The 26,034-nt window shown below is 48.5% G+C and overlaps 1 protein-coding gene across 5 annotated transcripts in view; it reads right to left on the bottom strand.

Annotated features, from left to right (window-relative positions):
* The window catches only part of dnpep (aspartyl aminopeptidase), a 75,025-nt gene continuing 48,991 nt past the window's right edge, over positions 1-26,034 (bottom strand). For all 5 annotated transcript variants that reach the window (XM_072469132.1, XM_072469123.1, XM_072469099.1 and 2 more), the window contains 6 exons: positions 23,034-23,117; positions 19,199-19,359; positions 13,422-13,461; positions 10,569-10,670; positions 9,428-9,595; positions 1-271 (listed from right to left, as the gene is read on the bottom strand). In XM_072469132.1, coding sequence (XP_072325233.1) covers positions 221-271; positions 9,428-9,595; positions 10,569-10,670; positions 13,422-13,461; positions 19,199-19,359; positions 23,034-23,117 — 606 coding nt within the window. In that variant the 3' untranslated portion in view covers positions 1-220. The remainder of the gene's footprint in view (positions 272-9,427; positions 9,596-10,568; positions 10,671-13,421; positions 13,462-19,198; positions 19,360-23,033; positions 23,118-26,034) is intronic.

Below are 26,034 nucleotides of genomic sequence, written 5' to 3'. Positions count from 1 at the left end.
TAGAGCCTTAAAACATCATTTATTTATTTTTGTACAGAAATACTAAGCAGCAATTTGTAAACATTTTCCAGATTTTGGTTAATCAAAAGTTGCATAATTATAAATTGTCATCCTTCAGAGGTGCCTGTGGGGATTATGCCCAGTTGAGTTGTTCAATTCAGTGGCATTGTCTGCTGCTGGGCCAGCCTCCAAACTGCTCCGAGCCCAGAGGCTGGTGGCCTCAGTCCACGGTCACATTGCTGTTCACAGACGGGAAGAGGTTGAAGAATCCCTGGGAGAAAACAAGAGATTAAACGGATCACTCGGGGAAGACAACCCACCACCACCATGAACCTGTCGCAAAGTGTTCATGGGTTGAACATTGCTGCGACGAGAGGCATGTTGCCAAAGTTTTTCATCAGGACAAACACAAGAATGCAAAATTTCAAACAAACATTTTCTACTACATGAGAAAAGGATGCTGACTGGTTGGCAAGTCGACTCTGATTGGCCAAGGCATTGCCATGGTGAAAGCAACAGGGAACTATAGACTCCTTAACCTCTTGGGTAATTCAAACAAGGCTTGAACATATTCCTTTTGTTTGCAGAGAATGGGTATGTGCCAGCCTTATTAAAATGTTTGAGATGCTTTGCCTTTCTAGGTTAACTTGCTGACCAATCAACGCCTTTTTGACCTTTAGTATAAATTGTTGCAACCATCTGAATTTTTTTTCAAGTTCCGTGTTACCAAATGACTTCACACATGGGAGGGTCCTGTTGAAATCCGAGGTGACTTATCAGATAGGCGGGGTGCAGTACTGTGGCTCATCGTTAATCTGGGGTTAGCAGTTGTTCAGTGATACCATTCGCACCGCATGGTTAGGTCAAGGGTCGAGTCCCACTCCAGGGACCCGAGCACAAAATCTAGGCCGGCACTCCCAATACAGCACTGAAGAAGCATTGCACGAGATGCTAAGCCAAGTCTCCAACTGCATTAACTGCAATGTGGTTGACTCTTAATTGCCACCCACTGAAATGGCCCAGCAAACCACTCAGTTCAAGAGCAATTAGGGATGGACAACAAATGCCGGTTCAGCCAGCGACACCCACATCCCAAGAGCGATGGGCAGGGGAGCTCTCTCCAATGTCCTGGTTAATATTTATCCTTCAGCCAACACCAGGAAAATTACAGGCGATCTGGATATTATCCCATTGCTCTTTGTGGCATCTTGCTGTGCACAAACTGGCTACCGCGTTTCCTACAATACAACAGCGACCACACTTCAATGAAGTACTTCATCGCCTGTAGATCGCTCTGCGTTGTCCTCAAGATATAAACGGAAGGTTTATGTGCCCAGTTTGTTGATTCCCCCCCTCACCAGAGGAACTATTTTCTCCATCGAACCCTCTAGTCATCAGATCGTTCCTCAGCCTCCACGGAAATGGGACGGGGCGTGAGGGACGGGGCGTGAGGGACGGGGCGTGAGGGACGGAGCGTGAGGGACGGAGTGTGAGGGACGGAGTGTGAGGGACGGAGTGTGAGGGACGTGGGAGAGGGGGATAGAGTTGCCAACTCGGATTAAATCCTGGAGGTTTCATCATATGACACGCCCCCACGCTCCACCCATTAGAATCATAGAATCATAGAAGTTTACAGCATGGAAACAGGCCCTTCGGCCCAACCAGTCCATGCCGCCCAGTTTTTACCATTAAGCTAGTCCCAGTTGCCCGCACTTGGCCCATAACCCTCTATACCCATCTTACCCATGTAACCATCTAAATGCTTTTTGAAAGACACAATTGTACCCGCCTCTACTACTACCTCTGGCAGCCCATTCCAGACACTCACTACCCTCTGAGTGAAGAAATTGCCCCTCTGGGCCCTTCTGAATTTCTCCCCTCTCACCTTAAACCTATGCCCTCTAGTTTTAGACTCCCCTACCTTTGGGAAAAGATGTTGACTATCTACCTTATCTATGCCCCTCATTATTTTATAGACCTCTATAAGATCACCCCTAAGCCTCCTACGCGCCAGGGAAAAAAGTCCCAGTCTATCCAGCCTCTCCTTATAACTCAAACCATCAAGTCCCGGCAACATCCTAGTAAATCTTTTCTGCACTCTTTCTAGTTTAATAATATCCTTTCTATAATAGGGTGACCAGAACTGCACACAGTATTCCAAGTGTGGCCGTACCAATGTCTTGTACAACTTCAACAAGACGTCCCGACTCCTATATTCAATGTTCTGACCAATGAAACCAAGCATGCCGAATGCCTTCTTCACCACCCTGTCCACCTGCGACTCCACCTTCAAGGAGCTATGAACCTGTACTCCTAGATCTCTTTGTTCTATAACTCTCCCCAACGCCATACCATTAACTGAGTAGGTCCTGGCCTGATTCGATCTGCCAAAATGCATCACCTCACATTTATCTAAATTAAACTCCATCTGCCATTCGTCGGCCCACTGGCCTAATTGATCAAGATCCCGTTGCAATCCTAGATAACCTTCTTCACTATCCACTGTGCCACCAATCTTGGTGTCATCTGCAAACTTACTAACCATGCCTCCTAAATTCTCATCCAAATCATTAATATAAATCACAAACAGTGGACCCAGCACCGATCCCTGAGGCACACCACTGGTCACAGGCCTCCAGTTTGAAAAACAACCCTCTACAACCACCCTCTGCCTTCTGTCGTCCAGCCAATTTTGAATCCAATTGGCAACCTCACCCTGGATCCCGTGAGCTTTAACCTTCTGCAACAACCTACCATGCGGTACCTTGTTAAAGGCTTTGCTAAAGTCCATGTAGACAACGTCTACTGCACTGCCCTCATCTACCTTCTTGGTCACTCCCTCAAAAAACTCAATCAAATTTGTGAGACATGATTTTCCACGCACAGGTTCGATGTGGACTGCACTCGATGCATGGAAGTTAGAAACAGAAGTCTAACACAGGAGAAGATCCAACACTGTTTTATTCAACGATACAACTGATATACATATTCAGCTATGGGTCGGCACTGTACTGATCTGACTGGAGACCTTGCAGTAGCCTGACCAGACTTACTAGCGAGCTAATTTGTGCTTGCTAGCTCGTGGACCCTGACTGTCTCACTGGCTGGGTCCCGAGAGAGCGGGAAACCTAGTGCCCTCTGTCTTTATAGTGGTAGTGTCCTGTCTGGTGATTGGCTGTGCTGTGTTGTATGCTGACTGGTCATCCTATGTGTCAATCACTGCCTGTCTGCATCTCATTATATACATGAGTGGATATTATGACAGAGTCTGCTCCACCATTCAATCATGGCTGATATTTTTCTCATCCCCATTCTCTAGCCTTCTCCCCATAACCCCTGATCCCCTTATTAATCAGGAACCTATCTACCTCTGTCTGAAAGACACTCAGTGATTTGGCCTCCACAGCCTTCTGCGGCAAAGAGTTCCACAGATTCACCACCCTCTGGCTGAAGAAATTCCTCCTCATCTCTGTTTTAAAGGATCGTCCCTTTAGTCTGAGATTGTGTCCTCTGGTTCTGGAAATGGAAATTGCTTATTGTCACAAGTAGGCTTCAAATTAAGTTACTGTGAAAAGCCCCTAGTCGCCACATTCCGGCACCTGTTCGGGGAGGCTGGTACGGGAATTGAACCATGCTGCTGGCCTGCCTTCGTCTGCTTTCAAAGCCAGCGATTTAGCCCTGTGCTAAACCAGCCCCTGGTTTTTCCTACAAGTGGAAACATCCTCTCCACGTCCACTCAATCCAGGCCTCGCAGTAACCTGTAAGTTTCAATAAGGTCCCCCCTCATCCTTCTAAACTCCAACGAGTACAGACCCAGGGTCCTCAAACGTTCCTCATACGACAAGTTCTTCATTCCAGGGATCATTCTTGTGACCGTCCTCTGGACCCTTTCCAAGGCCAGCATATCCTTCCTTGGATACGGAGCCCAGAACTGCTCACAATACTCCAAATGGGGTCTGACCAGAGCCTTATACAGCCTCAGAAAAACATCCCTGGTCTTGTATTCTAGCCCTCTTGACATGAATGCCACCATCTTCGCCCCCACCCCCAACACGTTGCCATTCAATGATATCATGGCTAATCTTTGGCCACCACTTTGGTGATAGTGACCATAATTCGATTACGTTTACTTTAGTGATGGAAAGGGATAGGTATATACCGCAGGGCAAGAGTTATATCTGGGGGAAAGGCAATTATGATGCGATGAGGCAAGGCTTAGGATGCATCGGATGGAGAGGAAAACTGCAGGGAATGGGCACAATGGAAATGTGGAGCTTGTTCAAGGAACAGCTACTGCATGTCCTTGATAAGTATGCACCTGTCAGGCAGGAAGGAAGTGGTCGAGCGAGGGAACCGTGGTTTACTAAAGCAGTCGAAACACTTGTCAAGAGGAAGAAGGAGGCTTATGTAAAGATGAGACATGAAGGTTCAGTTTGGACGCTCAAGAGTTACAAGTTAGCTAGGAAGAACCTAAAGAGAGAGCTAGGAGGGGACATGAGAAGTCTTTGGCAGGTAGGATCAAGGATAACCCTCAAGCTTTCTATAGATATGTCAGGAATAAAAGAATGACTAGGGTAAGAGTAGGGCCAGTCAAGGACAGTAGTGGGACGTTGTGCGTGGAGTCCGAGGAGATAGGAGAGGTGCTAAATGAATATTTTTTGTCAGTATTCACACAGGAAAAAGACAATGTTGTCGAGGAGAATACTGAGATTCAGGCTACTAGACTAGAAGGGCTTGAGGTTCATAAGGAGGAGCTGTTAGCAATTCTAGAAAGTGTGAAAATAGATAAGACTCCTGGGCCGGATGGGATTTATCCTAGGATTCTCTGGGAAACTACGGAGGAGATTGCTGAGCCTTTGGCTTTGATCTTTAAGTCATCTTTGTCTACAGGAATAGTGCCAGAAGACTAGAGGATAGCAAATGTTGTCCCCTTGTTCAAGAAAAGGAGTAGAGACAACCCCGGTAACTATAGACCAGTGAGCCTTACTTCTGTTGTGGGCAAAGTCTTGGAAAGGTTTATAAGAGATAGGATGTATAATCATCTGGAAAGGAATAATTTGATTAGAGATAGTCAACACAGTTTTGTGAAGGGTAGGTCGTGCCTCACAAACCTTATTGAGTTTTTTGAGAAGGTGACCAAGCAGATGGATGAGGGTAAAGCAGTTGATGTGGTGTATATGGATTTCAGTAAAGCGATGGATAAGGCTCCCCACGGTAAGCTACTGCAGAAAATACGGAGGCATGGGATTCAGGGTGATTTAGCAGTTTGGATCAGAAATTGGCTAGCTGGAAGAAGACAAAGGATGGTGGTTGATGGGAAATGTACAGACTGGAGTCCATTTACTAGTGGTGTACCACAAGGATCTGTTTTGGGACCACTGCTGTTTGTCATTTTTATAAATGACCTGGAGGAGGGCGTAGAAGGATGGGTGAGTAAATTTGCAGATGACACTAAAGTCGGTGGAGTTGTGGACAGTGCGGAAGGTTGTTACAAGTTACAGAGGGACATAGATAAGCTGCAGCGCTGGGCTGAGAGGTGGCAAATGGAGTTTAATGCAGAAAAGTGTGAGGTGATTTATTTTGGAGGGAATAACAGGAATACAGAATGCTGGGCTAATGGTAAGGTTCTTGGCAGTGTGGATGAGCAGAGAGATCTCGGTGTCCATGTACATAGATCTCTGAAAGTTGCCACCCAGGTTGAGAGGGTTGTTAAGAAGGCGTACGGTGTGTTAGCTTTTATGGGTAGAGGGATTGAGTTTCGGAGCCATGAGGTCATGTTGCAGCTGTACAAAACTCTGGTGCGGCCGCATTTGGAGTATTGCGTGCAATTCTGGTCGCCGCATTATCGGAAGGATGTGGAAGCATTGGAAAGGGTGCAGAGGAGATTTACCAGAATGTTGCCTGGTATGGAGGGAATATCTTATGAGGAAAGGCTGAGGGACTTGAGGCTGTTTTCATTAGAGAGAAGAAGGTTAAGAGGTAACTTAATTGAGGCATACAAGATGATCAGAGGATTGGATAGGGTGGACAGTGAGAGCCTTTTTCCTTGGATGGTGATGTCTAGCATGAGGGGACATAGCTTTAAATTGAGGGGAGGACAGATGTCAGAGGTAGGTTCCTTACTCAGAGAGTAGTAAGGACGTGGAATGCCCTGCCTGCAACAGTAGTGGACTCGCCAACACTTAGGGAATTCAAATGGTCATTGGATAGACATATGGACAATAAGGGAATAGTGTAGATGGGCTTTAGAGTGGTTTCACAGGTCGGCGCAACATCGAGGGCCGAAGGGCCTGTACTGCGCTGTAATGTTCTATGTTCTATGTTCTAAAGCCATGCTGACTGCCCCGAATCAGTCCTTGCCTCTCTAAATGCTTGTAGATCCTGTCTCTCAGAATACCTTCTAGCAACTTACCTACTACAGACGTTAGGCTCACCGGTCTGTAGTTCCCAGGCTTTTCCCTGCTGCCCTTCTTAAACAAGGGCACAACATTCGCCACTCTTCAATCTTCAGGCACCTCACCTGTGGCTGCCGATGATTCAAATATCTCGGTTAGGGGACCCGCAATTTCCTCCCTAGCCTCCCACAACATCCTGGGATACATTTCATCAGGTCCCGGGGATTTATCTACCTTGATGCGCTTTAAGACTTCCAGCACCTCCTCCTCTGTAATATGCACACTTCTCAAGACATCACTATTTATTTCCCTTAGTTTCCTAACATCCATGCCTTTCTCCACCGTGAATACCGATGAGAAATATTCATTCAGGATCTCACCCAACTCTTGTGGCTCTGCACATAGATGCCCTTGTTGATCCTTAAGAGGCCCTACTCTGTCCCTAGTTACTCTTTTCCCCTTTATGTATCTGTAGAATCTCTTTGGATTCTCCCTTGCATTATTTGCCAAAGCAATTTCATGTCCCCTTTTTGCCCTCCTGATTTCCCTCTTAACTCTATTTCGACAATCTCTATACTCTTCAAGGGATCTACTTGATCCCAGTTGCTTATGTACGTCATATGCCTCCTTCTTCTTTGACACATCCATCCTTTGACATACGGCCTTCCTACACCAATCAGAATGCAAAACACACTCATTACCTACCCGGCTTGACTAACAACCTATTCTCCCCCATTTTCAATATTTTTATACCTGGTGACGAAAAATGGTCAAAGCGAATGGCAAGAAGCGAACCTCGTCATCGGCCCGATGGTTTTTCTTCAGGGTCGCAGTGTCCTGGAGATTGATCGTCGACTCCTGGAGACTCCAGGCCAATCCTGGAGGGTTGGCAACGGAGGTGTGCGACCTGGAGCAAATACTTCTCAAACGCAGTGCAGCCGTCTCCGCTGGTGATCCAGAAACGGACACCATGCTTTAGTCCGGGGGGAGGGGTGGGGGGGGGGGGACGTTTGGGAGGTTCTCCCTCCCAGTTTAAGGCCGAGCTTTCCACCAGCAACAGAATAAAACAATCTTTCCCACGCTGAGCAATACCGCCACCGTCTGGTGGGTAGCATGTTAACACCTTTGAATAAAATAGAATCGAAATGCAGCACCATTGGCCCAGGCAGCTCACTCAGGCCTGAGCAGAGTTAACCGAGTTAAGGCCCTCACACTCTGAAAATCATTGCATGTGGGGTACAGAAGGAATAACTCCCCTGGGTTCTTCTTCAAAATAGTGCCTTGATCCAGCCGAGAAGGCCGGTGGGATCTCGCCCTACTGCTTCATCGGCAAGCTGCACCTCTGGCAATGCAGCACTCTCCCGGCACTCCGATGCAGGCATCAGCCTGCAAGTTTTGCTCAGGTCTCTGGGGTGGGAACTTAGATTCTGTCACAGAGGCAAGAGTGCTGCCCACGAAGACATGGCTTCAAGAGGCTCTGTAATCATAGACAACCCCGGATCTAAATTAGTACAAGAATCCCATGTACCAGATACAACAAATACCGGAGTTGTAATGGCGCAGACACCTCATGTATGATATTGGGACATGACTGTTAACAGAGGATTGGAAGGGTAAGAAATTTCCCCTCCGTGTCCAAAGATTTGGGCAGAACGATAGCGCAAGTGGATAGATAGCACTGTGGCTTCCAGCGCCAGGGTCCCAGGTTCGATTCCCCGCTGGGTCACTGTCTGTGCGGAGTCTGCACATTCTCCCCGTGACTGCGTGGGTTTCCTCCGGTTTCCTCCTACAGTCCAAAGACGTGCAGGTTAGGGGATTGGCCGTGATAAATTGCCCTTAGTGACCAAAAAGGTTAGGAGGGGTTTTGGGGATAGGGTGGAAGTGAGGGCTTAAGTGGGTCAGTGCAGACTCGATGGGCCGAATGGCCTCCTTCTGCACTGTATGTTCTATCTGCAGGTTAGGTGGGTTTGCGGGGATGGAGCAAGGTGCTCTTACGGAGGGCTGGTGCAGACCCGATGGGCCGAATGGCCTCCTGTTTACACTACGCAACAACAAACAGAAGCTCATTGAAAGCCGGCCGGGCCATATGTTGTAGGACCATCGGAACAGGAGATGACCCCTCAGTCTCTCGAGCCCATTCCGCCATTCAATGTCATTGTGGCTAACTCCCATCCACCTGCCCTCGTTCCATAGACATTCCCCAAATAAAATTTATCTCTCAGCTTTGACTGTTTCAACTGACTCCCAGTCTCAACAGCTTTTGAGGAGAGTGTCCCAGATTTCCATTACTCTTTGTGAGAAACTTTCCTGAGGTCAACCTGGCACTGCGTTTTAACATTATGTCCCCTTGTTCACGGACTCCCCCTGGAGATGGAGGCTCTACATTGATCTTATCACTGGGCCAAATAGCATCACTGTGTCAGCCAATGGGGTGGAGGAAAGGGCGGGTCATACAGCAAAGGCGGACAGCAAACAGAGTCAACTTTAACAGAAGCTCGACAAACTACAGCAAACCCAAAGTCCGCACTGCATGAATGAAAGTCCTCTGATAAAAACTCGTGATTTCTCAACCAAAATGCAGCGAGAGCAATGGTTAGGTCACAAATTGGCCAAAAAAATCAAATCAATACCTCCACAAACATCTCCACACTGACTGTGGCTTGTGTCATTATGCAGAACCTAATTGGGTGGCACGGTAGCACAGTGGTTAGCATTGTTGCTTCACAGCTCCAGGGTCCCAGGATCGATTCCCGGCTTGGGTCACGTGGGTTTCCTCCGGCTGCTCCGGTTTCTTCCCACAGTCCAAAGATGTGCAGGTTAGGTGGATTGGCCGTGCTAAATTGCCTGTAGTGTCCAAGAAAGGTTAGGTGGGGTTACTGGGATAGGGTGGAGGTGTGGACTTAAGTCGGGTGTTCTTTCCAAGTGCTGGTGTAGGCTCGACGGGCCGAATGGCCTCCTTCTGCACTGTAAATTCTACGTTCTATGATCTAATTCAACTCCCAATGCATGCCAGAGAGCAGGGTGTTACTTACCTTGAACAGTGTGACAGTCTGGAGTACACTTGAAGTACAACACATCTCACGGATAGAGTGCATGGCCAACTGGGGGGACCCAATGTCCAATACTTTAAGACCGAGGCCAGAGGCAAGGATGGGGCCGATGGTGGTACCACAGGGACTGTCGTTCCTCACCATGACATCCTGGAAGAATTTGGTTCAGAAGTGCATTAGAATTCATTGAGATCATAGCACATCGTTTTGTGCAGAAGATGGGATTGTTCCCCTTAAGATATGGAAGATTAAGGAGTAACTTAATAGAAATGTTCAAGATTACGAAGGGGTTACATGGTAGATTCAAAAGAAAAACACATTTATTTAGTCACAACCCATCCCTAATTCCCCCTTCTTTAACCGCTGCAGTCCAAGTAGTGTAGGTAGACCCACATTGCTGTTAGAAAGGGAGTTCCAGGATTTTGACCCAGTAACAGTGAAGGAACGGCGATATATTTCCTAGCCAGGATGGCAAATGGTTTGGAGGGGAACTTACAGCTTGGGGTGTTCCAATGCATGTGCTGCCCTTGACCTTCTTTGTGGTGAAGGCCAAAGATTTGGAAGGTGCTGTCAAAGGAGTCTTGGTGAGTTGCTGCAGTGCATCTTGTAGATGGTATACACTGCTGTCACTGTGTGTTGGTGGTGGAGGGGGGCGGATGTGGAAGTTGCTGGATGGGGTGCCAATAAAGCGGGGCTGCTTTGTCCTGGATGGTGTTGAGCTCCTTGAGTGTTGCTGGAGCTGCACTCCTCCAGGCAAGTGTGGAGTATTCCATCACACTCCTGACTTGTCTCTTGTCGGTGGTGGACAGGCTTTGTGGGGTCAGGAGGGGAGATAATCGCTGCAGGATTCTCAGCCTTTGACCTGCTCGTATAGCCACAGTATTCAATTGGCTGGTCCAGTCATGTTTCTGGTCAATGGCGATGCTCAGGGTGTTTGATTTGCTCCATCTCCCTTGATGTTCTTTACTGTGTGAAAAATCCACTGTTCTCAATCTGAACATTTCAATTGCACCCCAGCATCCATAGCATTTCGGAGGGCAGAGGTCCAAATTTCCACTACCCATTCGCCATCTCCAATCCGTTTGCAACACCTCGCGTTGAAAATGGCAAGCCACAATCTTACCTGGAGGGGGACGTCCACACGATTAGCAATCTCGCGGACTATGGCAGCAGTGACAGCATTTGAGGCGTATCGTTGATTACTGTTAAATTTAATCACTGGCCCCTGGATGGAAATCAGAAAGAACACAGTGAGCAAATCTTGCAGAAGCATAAGGATGCAAGATCAACCAACGCTGACCCCGAGACGCAGAAAAACGGCACGGAGTCACTCGACCACTTTCATTTAAGCGTGGTTCATGGATTTGCTTCCATTACTCGTGTCCTAACTTGTACCGAGTTCGTTCACACATTATCCTCAGTGCTCGGTGACCAACATTGACTCCCAGTCTGGCAGCACCTCCACCTGGAAATCCACATCCAGGCTCTTAAATCTCCCCATGGCCTATTGGCGGCAATGTTTTCAGCTGTCAGCAGCCTCAGCTCTGAAGGTCCCTCCCTAAACCCCAGCGGAGCTGGCGTTCTCTCGCCCTCTCTTTCAAGCGGCTCTTTCACACAGTTTTTTCTCATCTTCCCTAATATCTCTTTGTTTGACTCAGTCATATTTCTATTGATAAAACATTGCTGTGAAGCACCTAGAGAACATTTTACTTTGTTAAAGATATCACATAAATGAAAATCGTCGTTCTAGTAATGCACTGTGGAAACATTGCTGGCCGTATTTCAGCTTACATTTACCAAAGTTCTTATGTTTAATAGGCCAGGGGACAGAGTGGGGTGGGGGGGTGAATGGTTGGGCGACGGACTCTGACCCTGGGCACCTTTTCTGTTTTGGCCCGGAAGAGCTCTTCAATGCAGCTCGGAATGGAATATAGAATTCTATTCACGTTAAGCCCACGCAGACATAACAAAGCAACTGTTTAAAAACAAAACATAATTGAATTTACAGTGCAGGAGGCCATTCGGCCCATCGAGTCTGCACCAGCTCTTGGAAAGAGCACCCTACCCAAGGTCAACACCTCCACCCTATCCCTATAACCCAGTAACCCCACCCAACACGAAGGGCAATTTTGGACACTAAGGGCAATTTATCATGGCCAATCCACCTAACCTGCACATCTTTGGACTGTGGGAGGAAACCAGAGCACCCGGAGGAAACCCATGCACACACGGGGAGGATGTGCAGATTCCGCACAGACAGTGACCCAAGCCGGAATCGAACCTGGGACCCATGAGCTGTGAAGCAATTGTGCTAACCACAATGCTACTGTGCTGCCCACAACATCTTCACCCAGTTTGTAATGTGAAGCCCGGGACCGAGGTCCCATCTGTTCGGCACCACTCGGAGCAATGCAGGGAGTTCCCATGGTGTCCTGTCCAATACGGCTTCCTCGAGGGTGGTTGCAGCAGCCATGTTACTGGACTGATAACCCAGAGAAAGCCTGTTCAGATCCCACTGCGGCTGCCTGTTCGTTTCAACTGGCTTCTAAAAGGTCCAGAAGCAATAGAAAAATAAGTGGGACCCAACTCCACAAACACTGAGCCACTAAGTCCAATTCCAGGGGCTTTGGAGTAACGTTTCAGTAATGTAGGATCCGGAGAAGGGGAGTTTAAATCCCCGTCGCTGTGAATTCAATTTAAAAAGACGAATAAATGGACCTTGAAACAGCAAACTGCAGTCAGGGTGACGATGAAGTGCCGTAAAGATCCAACTGGTTCACAGTCAGTGCTGGGACTTGAGGCTGATCAGGAGAAAGCTGTAATACTGCCCCTGAAGCTACGCTTCGTCTTGAGGAACATTGAACTACCAGATCGTATGAAAGAACAAGGAGGTGATAGAAGGGAAGATAATACTACACAGTGCATTATGATCTGGAAGGGATTGTTTAAAAGGGTGACGGCCATTCCTCAGAGACATGGAGGTCTACAACACTGATAAGGCCCTTCGGCCCATTGTGGCTGCGCCGGCCAAAAGCAACCACCGAACTATTCTAATCCCATTTCCCAGCACTTGGCCCATTGCCTTCTGTGCCTTGGCATAGCAAGCGCACATCTAAATATTTCTTAAATGTTATGAGGGTCTCTGCCTCCACCACCCTTTCAGGGAGCGAGTTCCAGGCCCCCATCCCCCGCTGGATGAAAAGATTTCCTCACATTCCCTCTAAACTTCCCCCACCCCCCGTTACCGTAAATCTATACCCACTGGTCATTGATCCCTGCACCAGGGGGAAACGTTTCTTCCTGTCTACTCTTTCTACGCCCCTTAATTTTATACATCTCAATCGTGTGTCCCCCTCAGCCTCCTCTGCTCCAAGGAAAATAATCCCAGTCTATCCACTCTCTCTTCATAACTAAAACTCTGCCGCCCAGGCAACATCCCGGTAAGTCTCCTCTGCACCCTTTCCAGTGCTGTCACATCCCTCCTACAATGTGGATTCCAGAACTGCACACAATACTCTAGCTGTGGCCTAACCAACGTTTTATACAGTTCCAACATAACCTCCTTGCTCTTAAACTCTGCTCTTTAACAATCCACAATCATTTTCTGAAAGGAATTGGATAGATTTTCGCAGTGCGAGAAGGGGCCATGATTCTCAAAGGGCCGACATAGGCGCAATGGGCAGAATGGCCTCCTCATGCACTGTATCATTCTATGACTCGACACATCTGTTTTCTCGCAGCGTTGTTCGGCAGGGATAAATATTGGTCAGGGCATGGGCAGAAAGCCCTGGGTTCCAAGACTACTGGAACAGCAGAACAGGGAGGGGGGAGTCTTGTCTAACAGAATGGGAACATGCAAGTCCATCAGGCAACAAAAGTAATACATTTTATTATTTCTTTCAAATGCTCGGTTCTCCAAAACGAATTGCAGCCTCACTCTTAAAGCTTTGGAGAGAATTTAATGGATGAACCTCACCTTATGCAAAGCCGGCCTGTGATTTTCTTCATGTTTCTCTCTAAAGTAATGAAAACAGAAAGTAAATGTCACTGAGCTTTAGGCTTACGTTTCTCACGTAAAGCAGGGGGTTCAACCGTTTCTGCCCCTCAGCCTCCCACCCCTCCCTTGTTACAGACATTCCACAAATCCCGTGCGACGCAACATAATCTGCAAGAGTGGCTTCTGTCGCACGGTTAAAAACCAGCAGTACATTCACGCACCGCAATGTCCCACATCCACATGGATCACCGTAAACAACTTTCCGAAGCTCCAGTTCATTTCCCAACATAGCAATGGCCACTCTTCACCACGCCGGTTTGCACCTCGGGTGAGCGACGCCTCTGGGGAGTTGGCAAGCTCCTGGCGGCAGCGAGGGTGGAGCAGGAAGACAAGTCACTGTTACACTCCCCAGAGAATTGGCTTGTGAAACAAATTATTGGAGGAAGGAGGCCGAAGCAGGCAGAGCAAGTGGAATCAGGGGCTGATGAGATGTGTTTCGGTAGAGGGGGGGGGGGGGGGGGGGGGGCTGCGGGATTCGGTGAAATGGTGGGTATTTATTTTAATTCTTACATGGGACTTGAGGGTCACTGGCTAGTCCAGCATTTATTGTTGTTGTTAGTTCTCTTCCCCTAATGGTGCACAAGGCAGACTTTCATCTGTTCCTACTGTGAAGATTTTTGCTGGAATCAGTTGTTAGTCTGTCGCCAGAGGTTTATAGCTTGAGAGGCGCCACCCCATATCAAACATGGCTGAGCAGGAGTCTCTCCCGCTCTTACCGCCAGCCATTGGTGTTTTGGGCGGATTTTGCGGGTTGACACTCGGCTTGTTTGACCGTGTTATGAACGCACCTTCCTTGGCCATCGAGTCCTGGGGTGGGACTCGAACCCAAAGCTTCGGACTCAGGGGGAGGGACGCTGCCCACTGCGCCACAAGCATTTACTGCCCATCCCCAATTGCCCCGGGAAGGTGGTGGTGAGCTGCCTTCTTGAACCACGTCAGAACATGTGGGGTAGGTACGTCCACAGTGCTGTTAGGGAAGGAATTCCAGGGTTTTGACCCAGCGACAGTGAAGGAACGGAGATTCATTTCCAAGGCAGGGTGATGAGTGACCTGGAAGGGAGCTTCTAGGTGTTGACGTCCCCATTCATTTCCTGCCCTTGTCTTTCAAGGTGGTAGGGGGTCACACATTTGGAAGGCAAGTTCCTGCAGTGCATCTTGTGGATCATGGTTTTTCAAAGTGCGGGTCGCGACCCAGGCGGGTGACGTGAAGGTCGTGAGCGATGAGTCGCGGGGTCCCCGAGGTGGTCCCGATCGCGGGAGAAGCGCCCAACGGCCACTACTGGCATTTGGTTTGCGAATGGCAGCCGCTGCCATCTATTAAATGAGAAGGAAAGGAGGCTTTGTGCAGACCTCAGGCCATAAGCGGCAGCAGTGAGCACATCATGAGCCCTGCATGTACATTTGACGTCTAACGCCCTCTCTATACATGGTTTTGGATCCAAATCATGGAGAGCCTCTTCCATTTTCTAGCTGCTGGCAAGCAAGGCAAGGCATGTGTGTTATATACAGGGAAGTACTGGAAAATGAGGAAAAGATTTTCAGATTTTGAAAAAGAAGTGGTGGGTGGAAAGTTCCTTTTGAGGTTGAGACCCCACAGTCAGTTATTAACTTCCAGCTGACTCTAAAGGACTACACTGCTGTACCTGACCTGCGCCAGCACATTAGAAATACGGCAAAAGCCCATGAGGCTTTCAGCATTCTGGAGTAGCATCTCCGAGAAGTATGCAGTGCTGAGTAAATCAAGCTTTTTGTTGCTATTGCCCTTCACAATGACCTACATGTGCGAGGTTGGATACTCTGTTCTCACAACCATGAAGACGGCACAAAGGAACTGGCTGAAGTCTGCAGCTGATATGCTCTTCACCCTCTCCTCCTGTGAACCTGATTGGAGTGAGTGAGATAGTGAGGACCTTTCGCATTAAACGAATGTGGCATGTCGCGAAGGTCAGCGGTTGACGAAAGTGCGTCCCAGGAAAAAAAGTTTGAAAAACGTTATTGTAGATAGTACAATATAGTGGTGGAGGGAGTGAATGCTTAAGGTGGTGGATGGGGTGCCAATCAAGCAGGGCTGCTTTGCCCAGGATGGTGTCCAGCGTCTCGAGTGCCATTGGTTCTGCACTGATCCAGGCAAGTGGAGAATATTCCATCACATTCCTGACTTGTGCCTTGTAGATGGTGGACAGGCTTTGGGGAGTCAGGTAGCAAGTTACTCACCACAGAATCCTGAGTCTCCAACCTGCTCTTGCAGTCATGGTATTTATATGTCTGGTCCAGTTCAGTTTCTGGTCAATTGTAACCTCCAGGGTATTGATTGTGGGGGATTCAGCGATGGTAATGCCATTGAATATCAAGAGCGTTGGTTAGATCCTCTCCTGCAGGGGACGGTCATTATCTGACACTTGTGTTGGGCAAATGTTGCTTGCCGTTTATCAACCCAAGCCTGAATGATGGTCAGTTCTTGCTGCCCATACAATCATCAGCAAACACCTCCATTTCTGACCTTACAATGGAAGGAAGCTCATTGATGAAGCAGCTGAAGATGGTTGGGGCCTAGGACACTACCCTGAGGAACTCCTGCAGTGATGTCCTGGAACTGAGATGATTGGCCTCCAACCACCACGACCATCTTCCTTTGTGCCGGGTATGACTTCAACCAGCAGAGAGTTCTCCCCCTGATTCCCACTGACTCCAGTTTAACTAGGGCTCCTTGATGCCACACTCGGTCAAATGCTGCCTTGATGTCAAGGGCAGTCACTCTCACCTCACCCTCTGGCATTCTTTTGTTCATTGTCAATGTTGATGCATGTAAAGAAGGTTCAGCCTTTTTCGTTTTTCACAAGGTGCTTTGTACCTTTTGAATTGTTATTGGTTCTTTGATGAGGGGTTGCTGGTAAGGCCAACATTTATGGCCAATCCCTAATTGCCTTTGAGAAGGTGGTGGTGAGCTGCCTTCTTGAACTGCTGTAGTCTCTGTTGTGAAGATACTCTCACATTGCTGTTGGGAAGGTAATTCAGGTTTTTAATCCAGGGTGAGGGTAGCACAGTGATAATATTCCCAGAGTAATAATCCAGAGGCCGAGATTAATGATCTGAAGACACGGATTCAAACCTCACCACGGCAGCTGAGGAATTTAAATTTAATTAACAAAACTGAAATAAGATGCTATTCTCATTCACAAGAAACTGACGGATTGTCACAAAAGATGATCTGATCACCAATGTCCTTCAGGGAAGGAAATCTGCCATTCTTACCCAGTTTGGCCAAAGTTTATTCTTACATAGAACATACAGTGCAGGAGGAGGCCATTCGGCCCATCGAGTCTGCACCAACCCACTTAAGCCCTCACTTCCACGCTAACCCAATAACCCCTCCTAACCTTTTTAGTCACGAAGGGCAATTTATCATGGCCCATCCACCTAACCTGCAAGTCTTTGGACTGTGGGAGGAAACCGGAGCACCCGGAGGAAACCCACGCAGACGCGGGGAGAACGTGCAGACTCCGCACAGACAGTGACCCAGTGGGGAATCGAACCTGGGACCCTGGCGCTGTGAAGCCACAGTGCTATCGTGCTGATCAATTCATAAAAAATCAGAAAGTCCTGCTAAAACTATACAAGGCACTAGTTAGACCGCACCTGGAATGCTGTGAACAGTTTTGGTCCCCTTTTCTAAGGACAGAGCTACTGACAGTGGAGGCAGTACAGAGAAGGTTCACTAGGTTGATCTCGGCGATGGAGGGATTTTATTGCAGCGGTTTAAAAAAATTTTTAGAGTACACAATTCATTTTTTCCAATTAAGGGGCAATTTAGCGTGGCCAATCCACCTAACCTGCACGTCTTTGGGTTATGGAGGCAAATCCCACGCAAACACGGGGAGAATGAGCAAACTCCACACGCACAGTGACCCAGAGCCGGGATCGAACCTGGGACCACGGCGCCGTGAGGTAGCAATGCTAACCATTGTGCACCGTGCTGACCTTGGTATGGAGGGATTTTGAGTAAATTGGGTTGAGTAAATTGGGCCTGGACTCATTGGGGTTGAGAAGAATGAGAGGCGGTGTCATTGAGACACAAAGGATTCTCAAGGGGCTTGGCAGGGTCGATGCGGAGAGGATGTTTCTCCTTGTGGGAGAGTCTAGGACCAGAGGGCATAATCGCAGAGTAAGAGATCGGCCATTTAAGGCAGAGATGAGGAGGAATTTCTTCTCTTAGAGGGGAGTGAATCTGTAGAATTCTTTACCGCAGAGAGCTGCAGAAGCTGGGTCGTTAAGTATGTTCAAGGCTGAGATAGACAGATTTTTAATCAGTGAGGGAATCAAGGGCTATGGGGATAAGGTGGGAAAGTAGAGCTGAGGATTATACCATAATAAAATAATAATCTTTATTATTGTCACAAGTAGGCTTAACACTGCAATGAAGTTACTGTGAAAATCCCCTAGTCGCCACATTCCGGCACCTGTTCGGGTACACGGAGGGAGAATTTAGAATGTCCAATTCACCTAACAGCACGATTGTCGGACTTGTGCGAGGAAACTGAAGCACCCGGAGGAAACCCACGATCAGATCATTGAATGGAGTGTTATGGGCGAGGCGTTTTCAGAACCCCAAAATGTATCAAGGAGTTCAACCAACCTCTCCCTTTAACGTATTTGTTGCTTTTCTGAGCACACGGCTTTTCCCTAGGTGTGGGTTTACAATTATGGACACGTGGGTTTTTAAACACAAAACACTGTTTATTCCATGAACTCAACTTAACATCTTAAATAAACATTGGATCTCTTAACACCCCTTACTTCAAAGGTAAGTCAGAAAATATTGCAACAGTAAATAATTCCTTAAAATGTTCCTGCAAACTTCCAAGAGACTTAACACCTTTAAACAGTATTGCATCAGGTTAAAGGATATATATATTTTCTGTAGAATGGCAGAGATATATTAGCTTGGGTGACTTCAGCTCCAGCATCTTGCTTTCTTCCTGCAAACTCTCTGGACACACACAGAAACACCCAAGCTGCCGTCTCAAACTGGCTCTCTCCTTTTAATCAGATCACAGCAAACCAGCCAGACACTTGTAAACTGCTCTCAGCAAAACCAGCCAGGCACTTTTCAAAACTGCAAAATCAAACTGCAAAAATGGCTGAACTGAGCTGAGCCCCACCCACTCTCTGACATCACTGTTTTCTTAAAGGTACATTGCTTAAACATCCAGTTCTTAAAGGCACTCTCGCATGACAGGAGGAGCAGACTCAATGGGCCAAGTGGCCTAGTTCTGCTCCTACATCTTACGGTTTTATAAAGATTAATCCTCAGTAATTAATCCTCAGTGATTCAAGTCACGCAGATATGGATGCAGAACGTGAAGCATTCCAGCACACCTATCACATCATTACCTTGATCTTATGTTTTGGTGCTCCATCGCAGATCCACAGCAGTGTGGGTGACACTAAAACCCCCTTTGAAATGACCTAACAAACCACTCGATATTTTAAACTGCTATAGAAGAGTTATACTTGCTAGATAACACATTACGTTAGTTTAATTTTAAAGAGAGTAGTAACAGAGCCTAGCTAACCACTGCCATGCAATTCAGCACTGTTTTTAATTGTCAACAACATTACTATTCTAGACGACAGGCAGGAATAATCTGGGCAGCAATGATATGTCATTCTGCAAAAGTGGCATTTGGGTGACTTACGTGTAATTGGGGTGGACAGCGTGGGCCATGTCTGCGCTGATCATGAAGGATTTGGGCATGGCTTCCTCAAATGCAGTCAGGTTTTGGCTACTGGAAGACAGGCGACGTAAAATTAACTCTGTCAGGGAGGACCCTGCTCCTTGGGCACTCTCACTGCCAACCTTAACAGCGGGGGAGCAAGGAAGAGGGGAAAAGAACAAGATTAGAACTCAGGTTCAAAAAAGTACAATTGAACTGGAAGGATTCTGGCTTCTTACGAATATTGGGGCTGGGACAGGCCAGTCAGAGGCTTGAGCTCGTCCTGGGGTTCAACGAAACCCTGGCTTCAGATGCATTTCAAACGCCCCAAGGACTAGAATCCATAGAATCCCTACAGTGTAGAAGGAGGCCATTCAGCCCATCGAGTCTGCATTGACCCTCCGAAAGAGCACCCTACCGAGACCCACTGACCCACCCTATCCCCGCAACCCCCGTTAACCTGTACATCCATGGGCACCAAGGGGCAATTTAGCATGGTCAATCCACCTAACCTGCACATTTTTGAACTGTGGGAGGAAACCGGAGCACCTGGAGGAAACCTACGCAGACACGGGGAGAACGTGCAAACTCCGCACAGACAGTCACCCAAGGTCAGGAAGCGAACCAGTGTCCTTGGCGCTGTGAGGCAGCAGTGCTAACCACTGTGCCGCCTTGCCGCCCTGTTTGTTCCTGGGAAGAGCAGAGAGATTTGGGACCGACAGGACTCTGACGAAGGAAGATTTCTAATCGACCTTAAGCTCTGCCAGTCTGTAAGCTCCAGCTGGGTGGTGCAAGAGACCTGCAAATCCCGCCAGCAGTGAGAATCCCAGGATTGTCCGAAACAGCAGCGACAAGATCCTCTGAAGTGTCGGTCATGGTTCGGGTGTAGTGGCAGTGATAGCAGTCGTGGGTTCAAGCCCTAATCCAGAGACCCGAACACAAAATCTCAGTTGACACTTCACTGCAATATTGAGGGTGTGCTCAGATGAGGTGTTGAACTGCTGCCCTTCCTTCCCTCTTAGGAGGACTTAGAGGTTGACTTTTCCTGGTGTCCTGACTTAATCTTTATTCCTCAACAAACGTCACACGAAGGCACATTCTCTGGGCGTTTATTTTGTTGCTGGTTTTGGAATCCTGTTGTGTGCTGGTTGGCTGTCGCATTTGAGAAAGGCACGAGATAAATGCAAGTTGATCCTCCTGCATCAGGGCAGGCAAAGCAATAATGGCTAGATGATCGGGTGTTGGTTGAGAAAAAAATATTGGTCGGAACATCAATATTGGTCGGGCAGCACGGTAGCAGTTGCTTCACAGCTCCAGGGTCCCAGGTTCGATTCCCGGCTTGGGTCACTGTCTGTGCGGAGTCTGCACGTTCTCCCCGTGTGTGCGTGGGTTTCCTCCGGGCGCTCCGGTTTTCTCCCACAGTCCAAAGATGTGCAGGTTAGCTGGATTGGCCGTGCCAAATTGCCCTTAGTGTCCTAAAAAGGTTAGGTAGGGTTACTGGGTTAGGGTGGAGGTGTGGGCTTAAGTAGGGTGCTCTTTCCAAGGGCCGGTGCAGCCTCGATGGGCCGAATGGCCTCCTTCTGCACTGTAAATTCTATGATCTATGAACATCGGGGAGAGCTCCACTGTTTCTCTTCAAAAATAGTGCCATGGGGACCTTTAAATCCACCTTCGGCACACCTCCCCATAAAGTTTCATCCTAAAGAAGGCACCTCAGGCCGTGCAGCGCTCTCCAGGTTCTGCACAGCTAAACTGAACCTGGGTTGTATCCCCAGGTCTCGAGTGGGATTTGAATTTGCAACCTTCTAACTCAGAGGCGAGAATATTATCCACTGGGCTACACCACTCCGGATCCATTAACAACACACACACAGGTTTACAGCACAGAAAAGGCCCGTCGTGTCTGCGCTGGTCAAAATCAACCACCAAAGTATTGCCGAATCCCATTTTCCATCACTTGACCCATAGCCTTTTGTGCCTCAGCATCGCTCGTACACATCCCATTGAAAATAGGAACAAGAATATATTCAATGACCCAGACTCCATTGCTCGCTGGGGGAGAGAATTCCAAACACCCACAGCTCTCGGACAGAAGAAATCCCTCCTCATCTAAACGGCAGACCCCTTATTTTTAAACCATAACCCCTAAATTTTAGACTTCCCCTTAAGGGGAAATAGCCTCTCCGCATCCAATGAGGAAGTTGGCCCATTAAACGGAGGCTTTAACCCGATGGCGGATTCAGATCCAAACTTACATAGAAACAACTGATGGAGGGGCAAAGGGGGGTACTGGGTTTCAGTAATGTACAATGCCCCCGTTTGTCATGCTGTACTGTGGGCAGCTCGAGTGGCGATCGCTGACACTGAAGGTCTGCAAGAACAATGCGGAAATCTCCGTGGACAGGAGGGAAAGGGGAGTGTGGCATTCACTGAGTCAGGTGTGACTTAGTACGCTGGAGAGAGAAGGAGCAAGAGAGAAACTGCAATGACCTCTGAATTGCCTGTCAGCCTGAGGTCGCAGTTGTTTATTTCACCGAGTTACGTGCGAGCTTAAGGGACACACACAACACCACAAATTACAAACTGAGATGACACTCTTGCAGACCAACAACTGAAGCACCATTTGCTATGCAGGACGCGTAGCTGGATGGCTAGAGTGTGGCACAGCCATCAGCAGGGGTCCAATCCCGGTACCGGCTGCAGTAGTTCAGAGGCCTTGCCCACATACGTGATGTGGAGTGGTGCGCCTCAAGCTATATACCCCATTGTCTCTCTCTAATGGAGAGAAACAGTGTGCTGTTTGGCTAATTACCTGAGCACAACTGACCTCTGTGGTTCGTTTATTCATTTTACATGGCAGTTACACACAGAAACAGGATGTTCAGTCCAAATGCTCCCCGCTGCTGTTCATGCTCCATGCAAACCTTCTCCCGCCCCCTCTTCATCTCATCCTGTCAGTATATCCTTCTATTCCTTTCTGCCTCAAGTGTTTTTCAAGCTCCCCTTCACTGTATCCCTGCAATTCTCTTCACCCACTTCCTGTGGCAACAAATTCCACATTCTCACCGCTCTCTGGTTAAAGATTTTTCTCCTGAATTCTCGATTGGATTGAGCAGCGATTATCTCGTAACGAAGGCCACCAGTTCCAGTCTTACCTGCAATATCTACTGTTATGGGCCAGGGTTTAAGAGAACCCCAAAGTGTATCATGGAGTTCACCTGACCCACAACTTTTACTAGATTGTGGTATGGGGAGCACACGGCCCACTCTACAGGTGTGGTACAGCAGGAATGGAAAAGTATTTTTTAAAGCAAAACAATGTTTATTCTATGAACTCAAGTTAACCTTTTTGAAACATACAGTGAACATCTTAGCAACCATCAATTCAAATACAACCCACAAAGAATACAACACTAAGTAATCCTTAATAACTTCCCAAACAACATCCAGAAGACAAAAGAAACACCTTTTAACAGAAGCACATTAGGTTTACATTCACTACTGAGAACATTTATAATTCTGAATTCACCAAATGATCAAGAGATAGTCTTTTCATGGCAGAGAGATCAATAGTACACCTGCTCTGTCTGGCTTCAGCTCCAACACTGAAAACGAAACTAAAACACACCCAGCAGCAAAACAGCCTAAAACAAAAGTAAAAAGCTGACAGCTCCACCCACTCTCTGACATCACTGCAGTAGTAAACACCCATTTCTTAAAGGTACTCTCACAACAGATATTTATATACATACCCATTTATAAACACCCATTTCTTAAAGATACTCTCACAGGACACTACCCTATAGAATTGTCTTACCTCTTCATTGTCAAACAGCGAAACCACTCGGATATTGATGTCTTCTGCCAGCGTCCCTCCCTCCTTGGATGATTCTATCAGAGCCTGTGGAGGGTAGAGAAAGGGGGCTTACTGCTGAGGCATTGAAACACAAAAGTGGCAATGTCCTGCACCACTTTCCTCCAGTGAGTAGCACTTGCTCGACTCTTTTCAGAAGATTGTGGGTCAGTTTTCCAGTCCTTTCACTCATGTTTCTGTCATATCAGCGGTGGTCCAGTAGTAGCGCTTGAACCCACGACCTACTGATTGAGAGGCGAGGGAGCTGCCCACTCAGCCGTGGCTGAGACAGAGTCAGTCTAACGTCAGTGATGGGAAAACTACTGGAGACCAATTAGCGCCTTTAATATAGTAAATTCCCAGGTGCACTCTGAAACACAATTGGGTGCCAAACCACACAGCAGATATGAAGACAGATGACCAAAAGCTTGGCCAAACAGGTAGGTTTTAAAGAGCAACTTGAATAAGGAGAGAGGGGGGGGCGGTGAAGTATAGGGAGGGAATTGAGGAGGGGGGGGCGGTGAAGTTTAGGGAGTGAATTAAGGGAGGGGCGGTGAAGTTTAGTGAGTGAATTGAGAGAGGGGGCGGTGAAGTGTAGCGAGTGAATTAAGGGAGGGGCGGTGAAGTTTAGCGAGTGAATTGAGAGAGGGGGGAGGTGAAGTTTAGGGAGTGACTTGAGGAGGGGGGCGGTGAAGTTCAGGGAGTGAATTGGGGGGGGGGGGTGATGTTTAGGGAGTGAATTGAGGGGGGGCCGGTGAAGTTTAGGGAGTGAATTGAGGGGGGGGGGCGGTGAAGTTTAGGGAGCGAATTGAGAGAGGGGGCGGTGAAGTTTAGGGAGTGAATTGAGAGAGGGGGCGGTGAAGTTTAGGGAGTGAATTGAGGGGGGGGGGGCGGTGAAGTTTAGGGAGTGAATTGAGGGGGGGGCGGTGAGGTTTAGGGAGCGAATTGAGAGAGGGGGCGGTGAAGTTTAGGGAGTGAATTGAGGGGGGGGGCGGTGAAGTTTAGGGAGCGAATTGAGAGAGGGGGCGGTGAGGTTTAGGGAGTGAATTGAGGAGGCTGTTTAGCACTGGGCTAAATCGCTGGCTTTGAAAGCAGACCAAGGCAGGGCAGCAGCACGGTTTGATTCCTGTAACAGCCGCCCCGAACAGGCGCCGGAATGTGGCGACTAGTGGCTTTTCACAGTAACTTCATTTGAAGCCTACTTCGTGACAATAAGCAATTTTCATTTTAATTTCAGAAGGGGGGCGGTGAAGTTTAGGGAGTGAATTGAGGGGGGGGGCGGCGGTGAAGTTTAGGGAGTGAATTGAGAGATGGGGGCGGTGAAGTTTAGGGAGTGAATTGAGAGAGGGGGCGGTGAAGTGTAGCGAGTGAATTGAGGGGGGGGCGGTGAGGTTTAGGGAGTGAATTGAGGGGGGCGGTGAACTTTAGGGAGTGAATTGAGGGGGGGGTGGTGAAGTTTAGGGAGTGAATTGAGGGGGTGCGGTGAAGTTTAGGGAGTGAATTGAGGGGGGGCGGTGAAGTTTAGGGAATTAATTGAGAGAGGGGGACGGTGAAGTTTAGGGAGTGAATTGAGGGGGGGCGGTGAAGTTCAGGGAGTGAATTGAGAGAGGGGAACGGTGAAGTTTAGGGAGTGAATTGAGAGAGGGGGACGGTGAAGTTTAGGGAGTGAATTGAGGGGGGGGGCGGTGAAGTTTAGGGAGTGAATTGAGGGGGGGGGGGGCAGTGAAGTTTCGGGAGTGAATTGAGGAGCTGTTTAGCACTGGGCTAAATCGCTGGCTTTGAAAGCAGACCAAGGCAGGCCAGCAGCACGGTTCGATTCCTGTAGCAGCCTCCCCGAACAGGCGCCGGAATGTGGCGACTAGGGGCCTTTCACAGTAACTTCATTTGAAGCCTACTTGTGACAATAAGCGATTTTCATTTTCATTTCAGAAGGGGGGCGGTGAAGTTTAGGGAGTGAATTGAGGGGGGGGGCGGTGAAGTTTAGGGAGTGAATTGAGGGGGGGGGGGCAGTGAAGTTTAGGGAGTGAATTGAGAGATGGGGGCGGTGAAGTTTAGGGAGTGAATTGAGAGAGGGGGCGGTGAAGCTTAGGGAGTGAATTGAGAGAGGGGGCGGTGAAGTTTAGGAAGTGAATTGAGAGAGGGGGGCGGTGACGTTTAGGGAGTGAATTGAGGTGGGGGCGGTGAAGTTTAGGGAGTGAATTGCGGGGGGGCGGTGAAGTTTAGGGAGTGAATTGGGAGAGGGGGGCGCTGAAGTTTAGGGAGTGAATTGAGAGAGGGGGGCGGTGAAGTTTAGGGAGTGAATTGGGAGGGGGCGGTGACGTTTAGGGAGTGAATTGAGGGGGGGCGGTGAAGTTTAGGGAGTGAATTGGGAGGGGACGGTGAAGTTTAGGGAGTGAATTGAGAGGGGGGGCGGTGAAGTTTAGGGAGTGAATTGGGAGGGGGCGGTGACGTTTAGGGAGTGAATTGAGGGGGGGCGGCGAAGTTTAGGGAGTGAATTGAGGCGGGGGCGGTGAAGTTTAGGGAGTGAATTGCGGGGGGGCGGTGAAGTTTAGGGAGTGAATTGGGAGGGGGCGGTGAAGTTTAGGGAGTGAATTGAGGGGGGGCGGTGAAGTTTAGGGAGTGAATTGGAAGGGGACGGTGAAGTTTAGGGAGTGAATTGAGAGGGGGGGGCGGTGAAGTTTAGGGAGTGAATTGAGGGGGGGCGGTGAAGTTTAGGGAGTGAATTGAGAGAGGGGGCGGTGAAGTTTAGGGAGTGAATTGAGGGGGGGCGGTGAAGTTTAGGGAGTGAATTGAGGAGGGGGTGGTGAAGTTTAGGGAGTGAATTGAGAGGGAGGGGCGGTGACGTTTAGGGAGTGAATTGAGGGGGGGCGGTGAAGTTTAGGGAGTGAATTGAGGGGGGGCGGTGAAGTTTAGGGAGTGAATTGAGGGAGGGAGCGGTGAAGTTTAGGGAGTGAATTGAGAGAGG

This window comes from Scyliorhinus torazame, chromosome 2 (assembly GCF_047496885.1).
Source record: "Scyliorhinus torazame isolate Kashiwa2021f chromosome 2, sScyTor2.1, whole genome shotgun sequence".
Lineage (NCBI taxonomy): Eukaryota > Metazoa > Chordata > Chondrichthyes > Carcharhiniformes > Scyliorhinidae > Scyliorhinus > Scyliorhinus torazame.
This window is presented reverse-complemented; position numbering and strand designations above follow the sequence as displayed.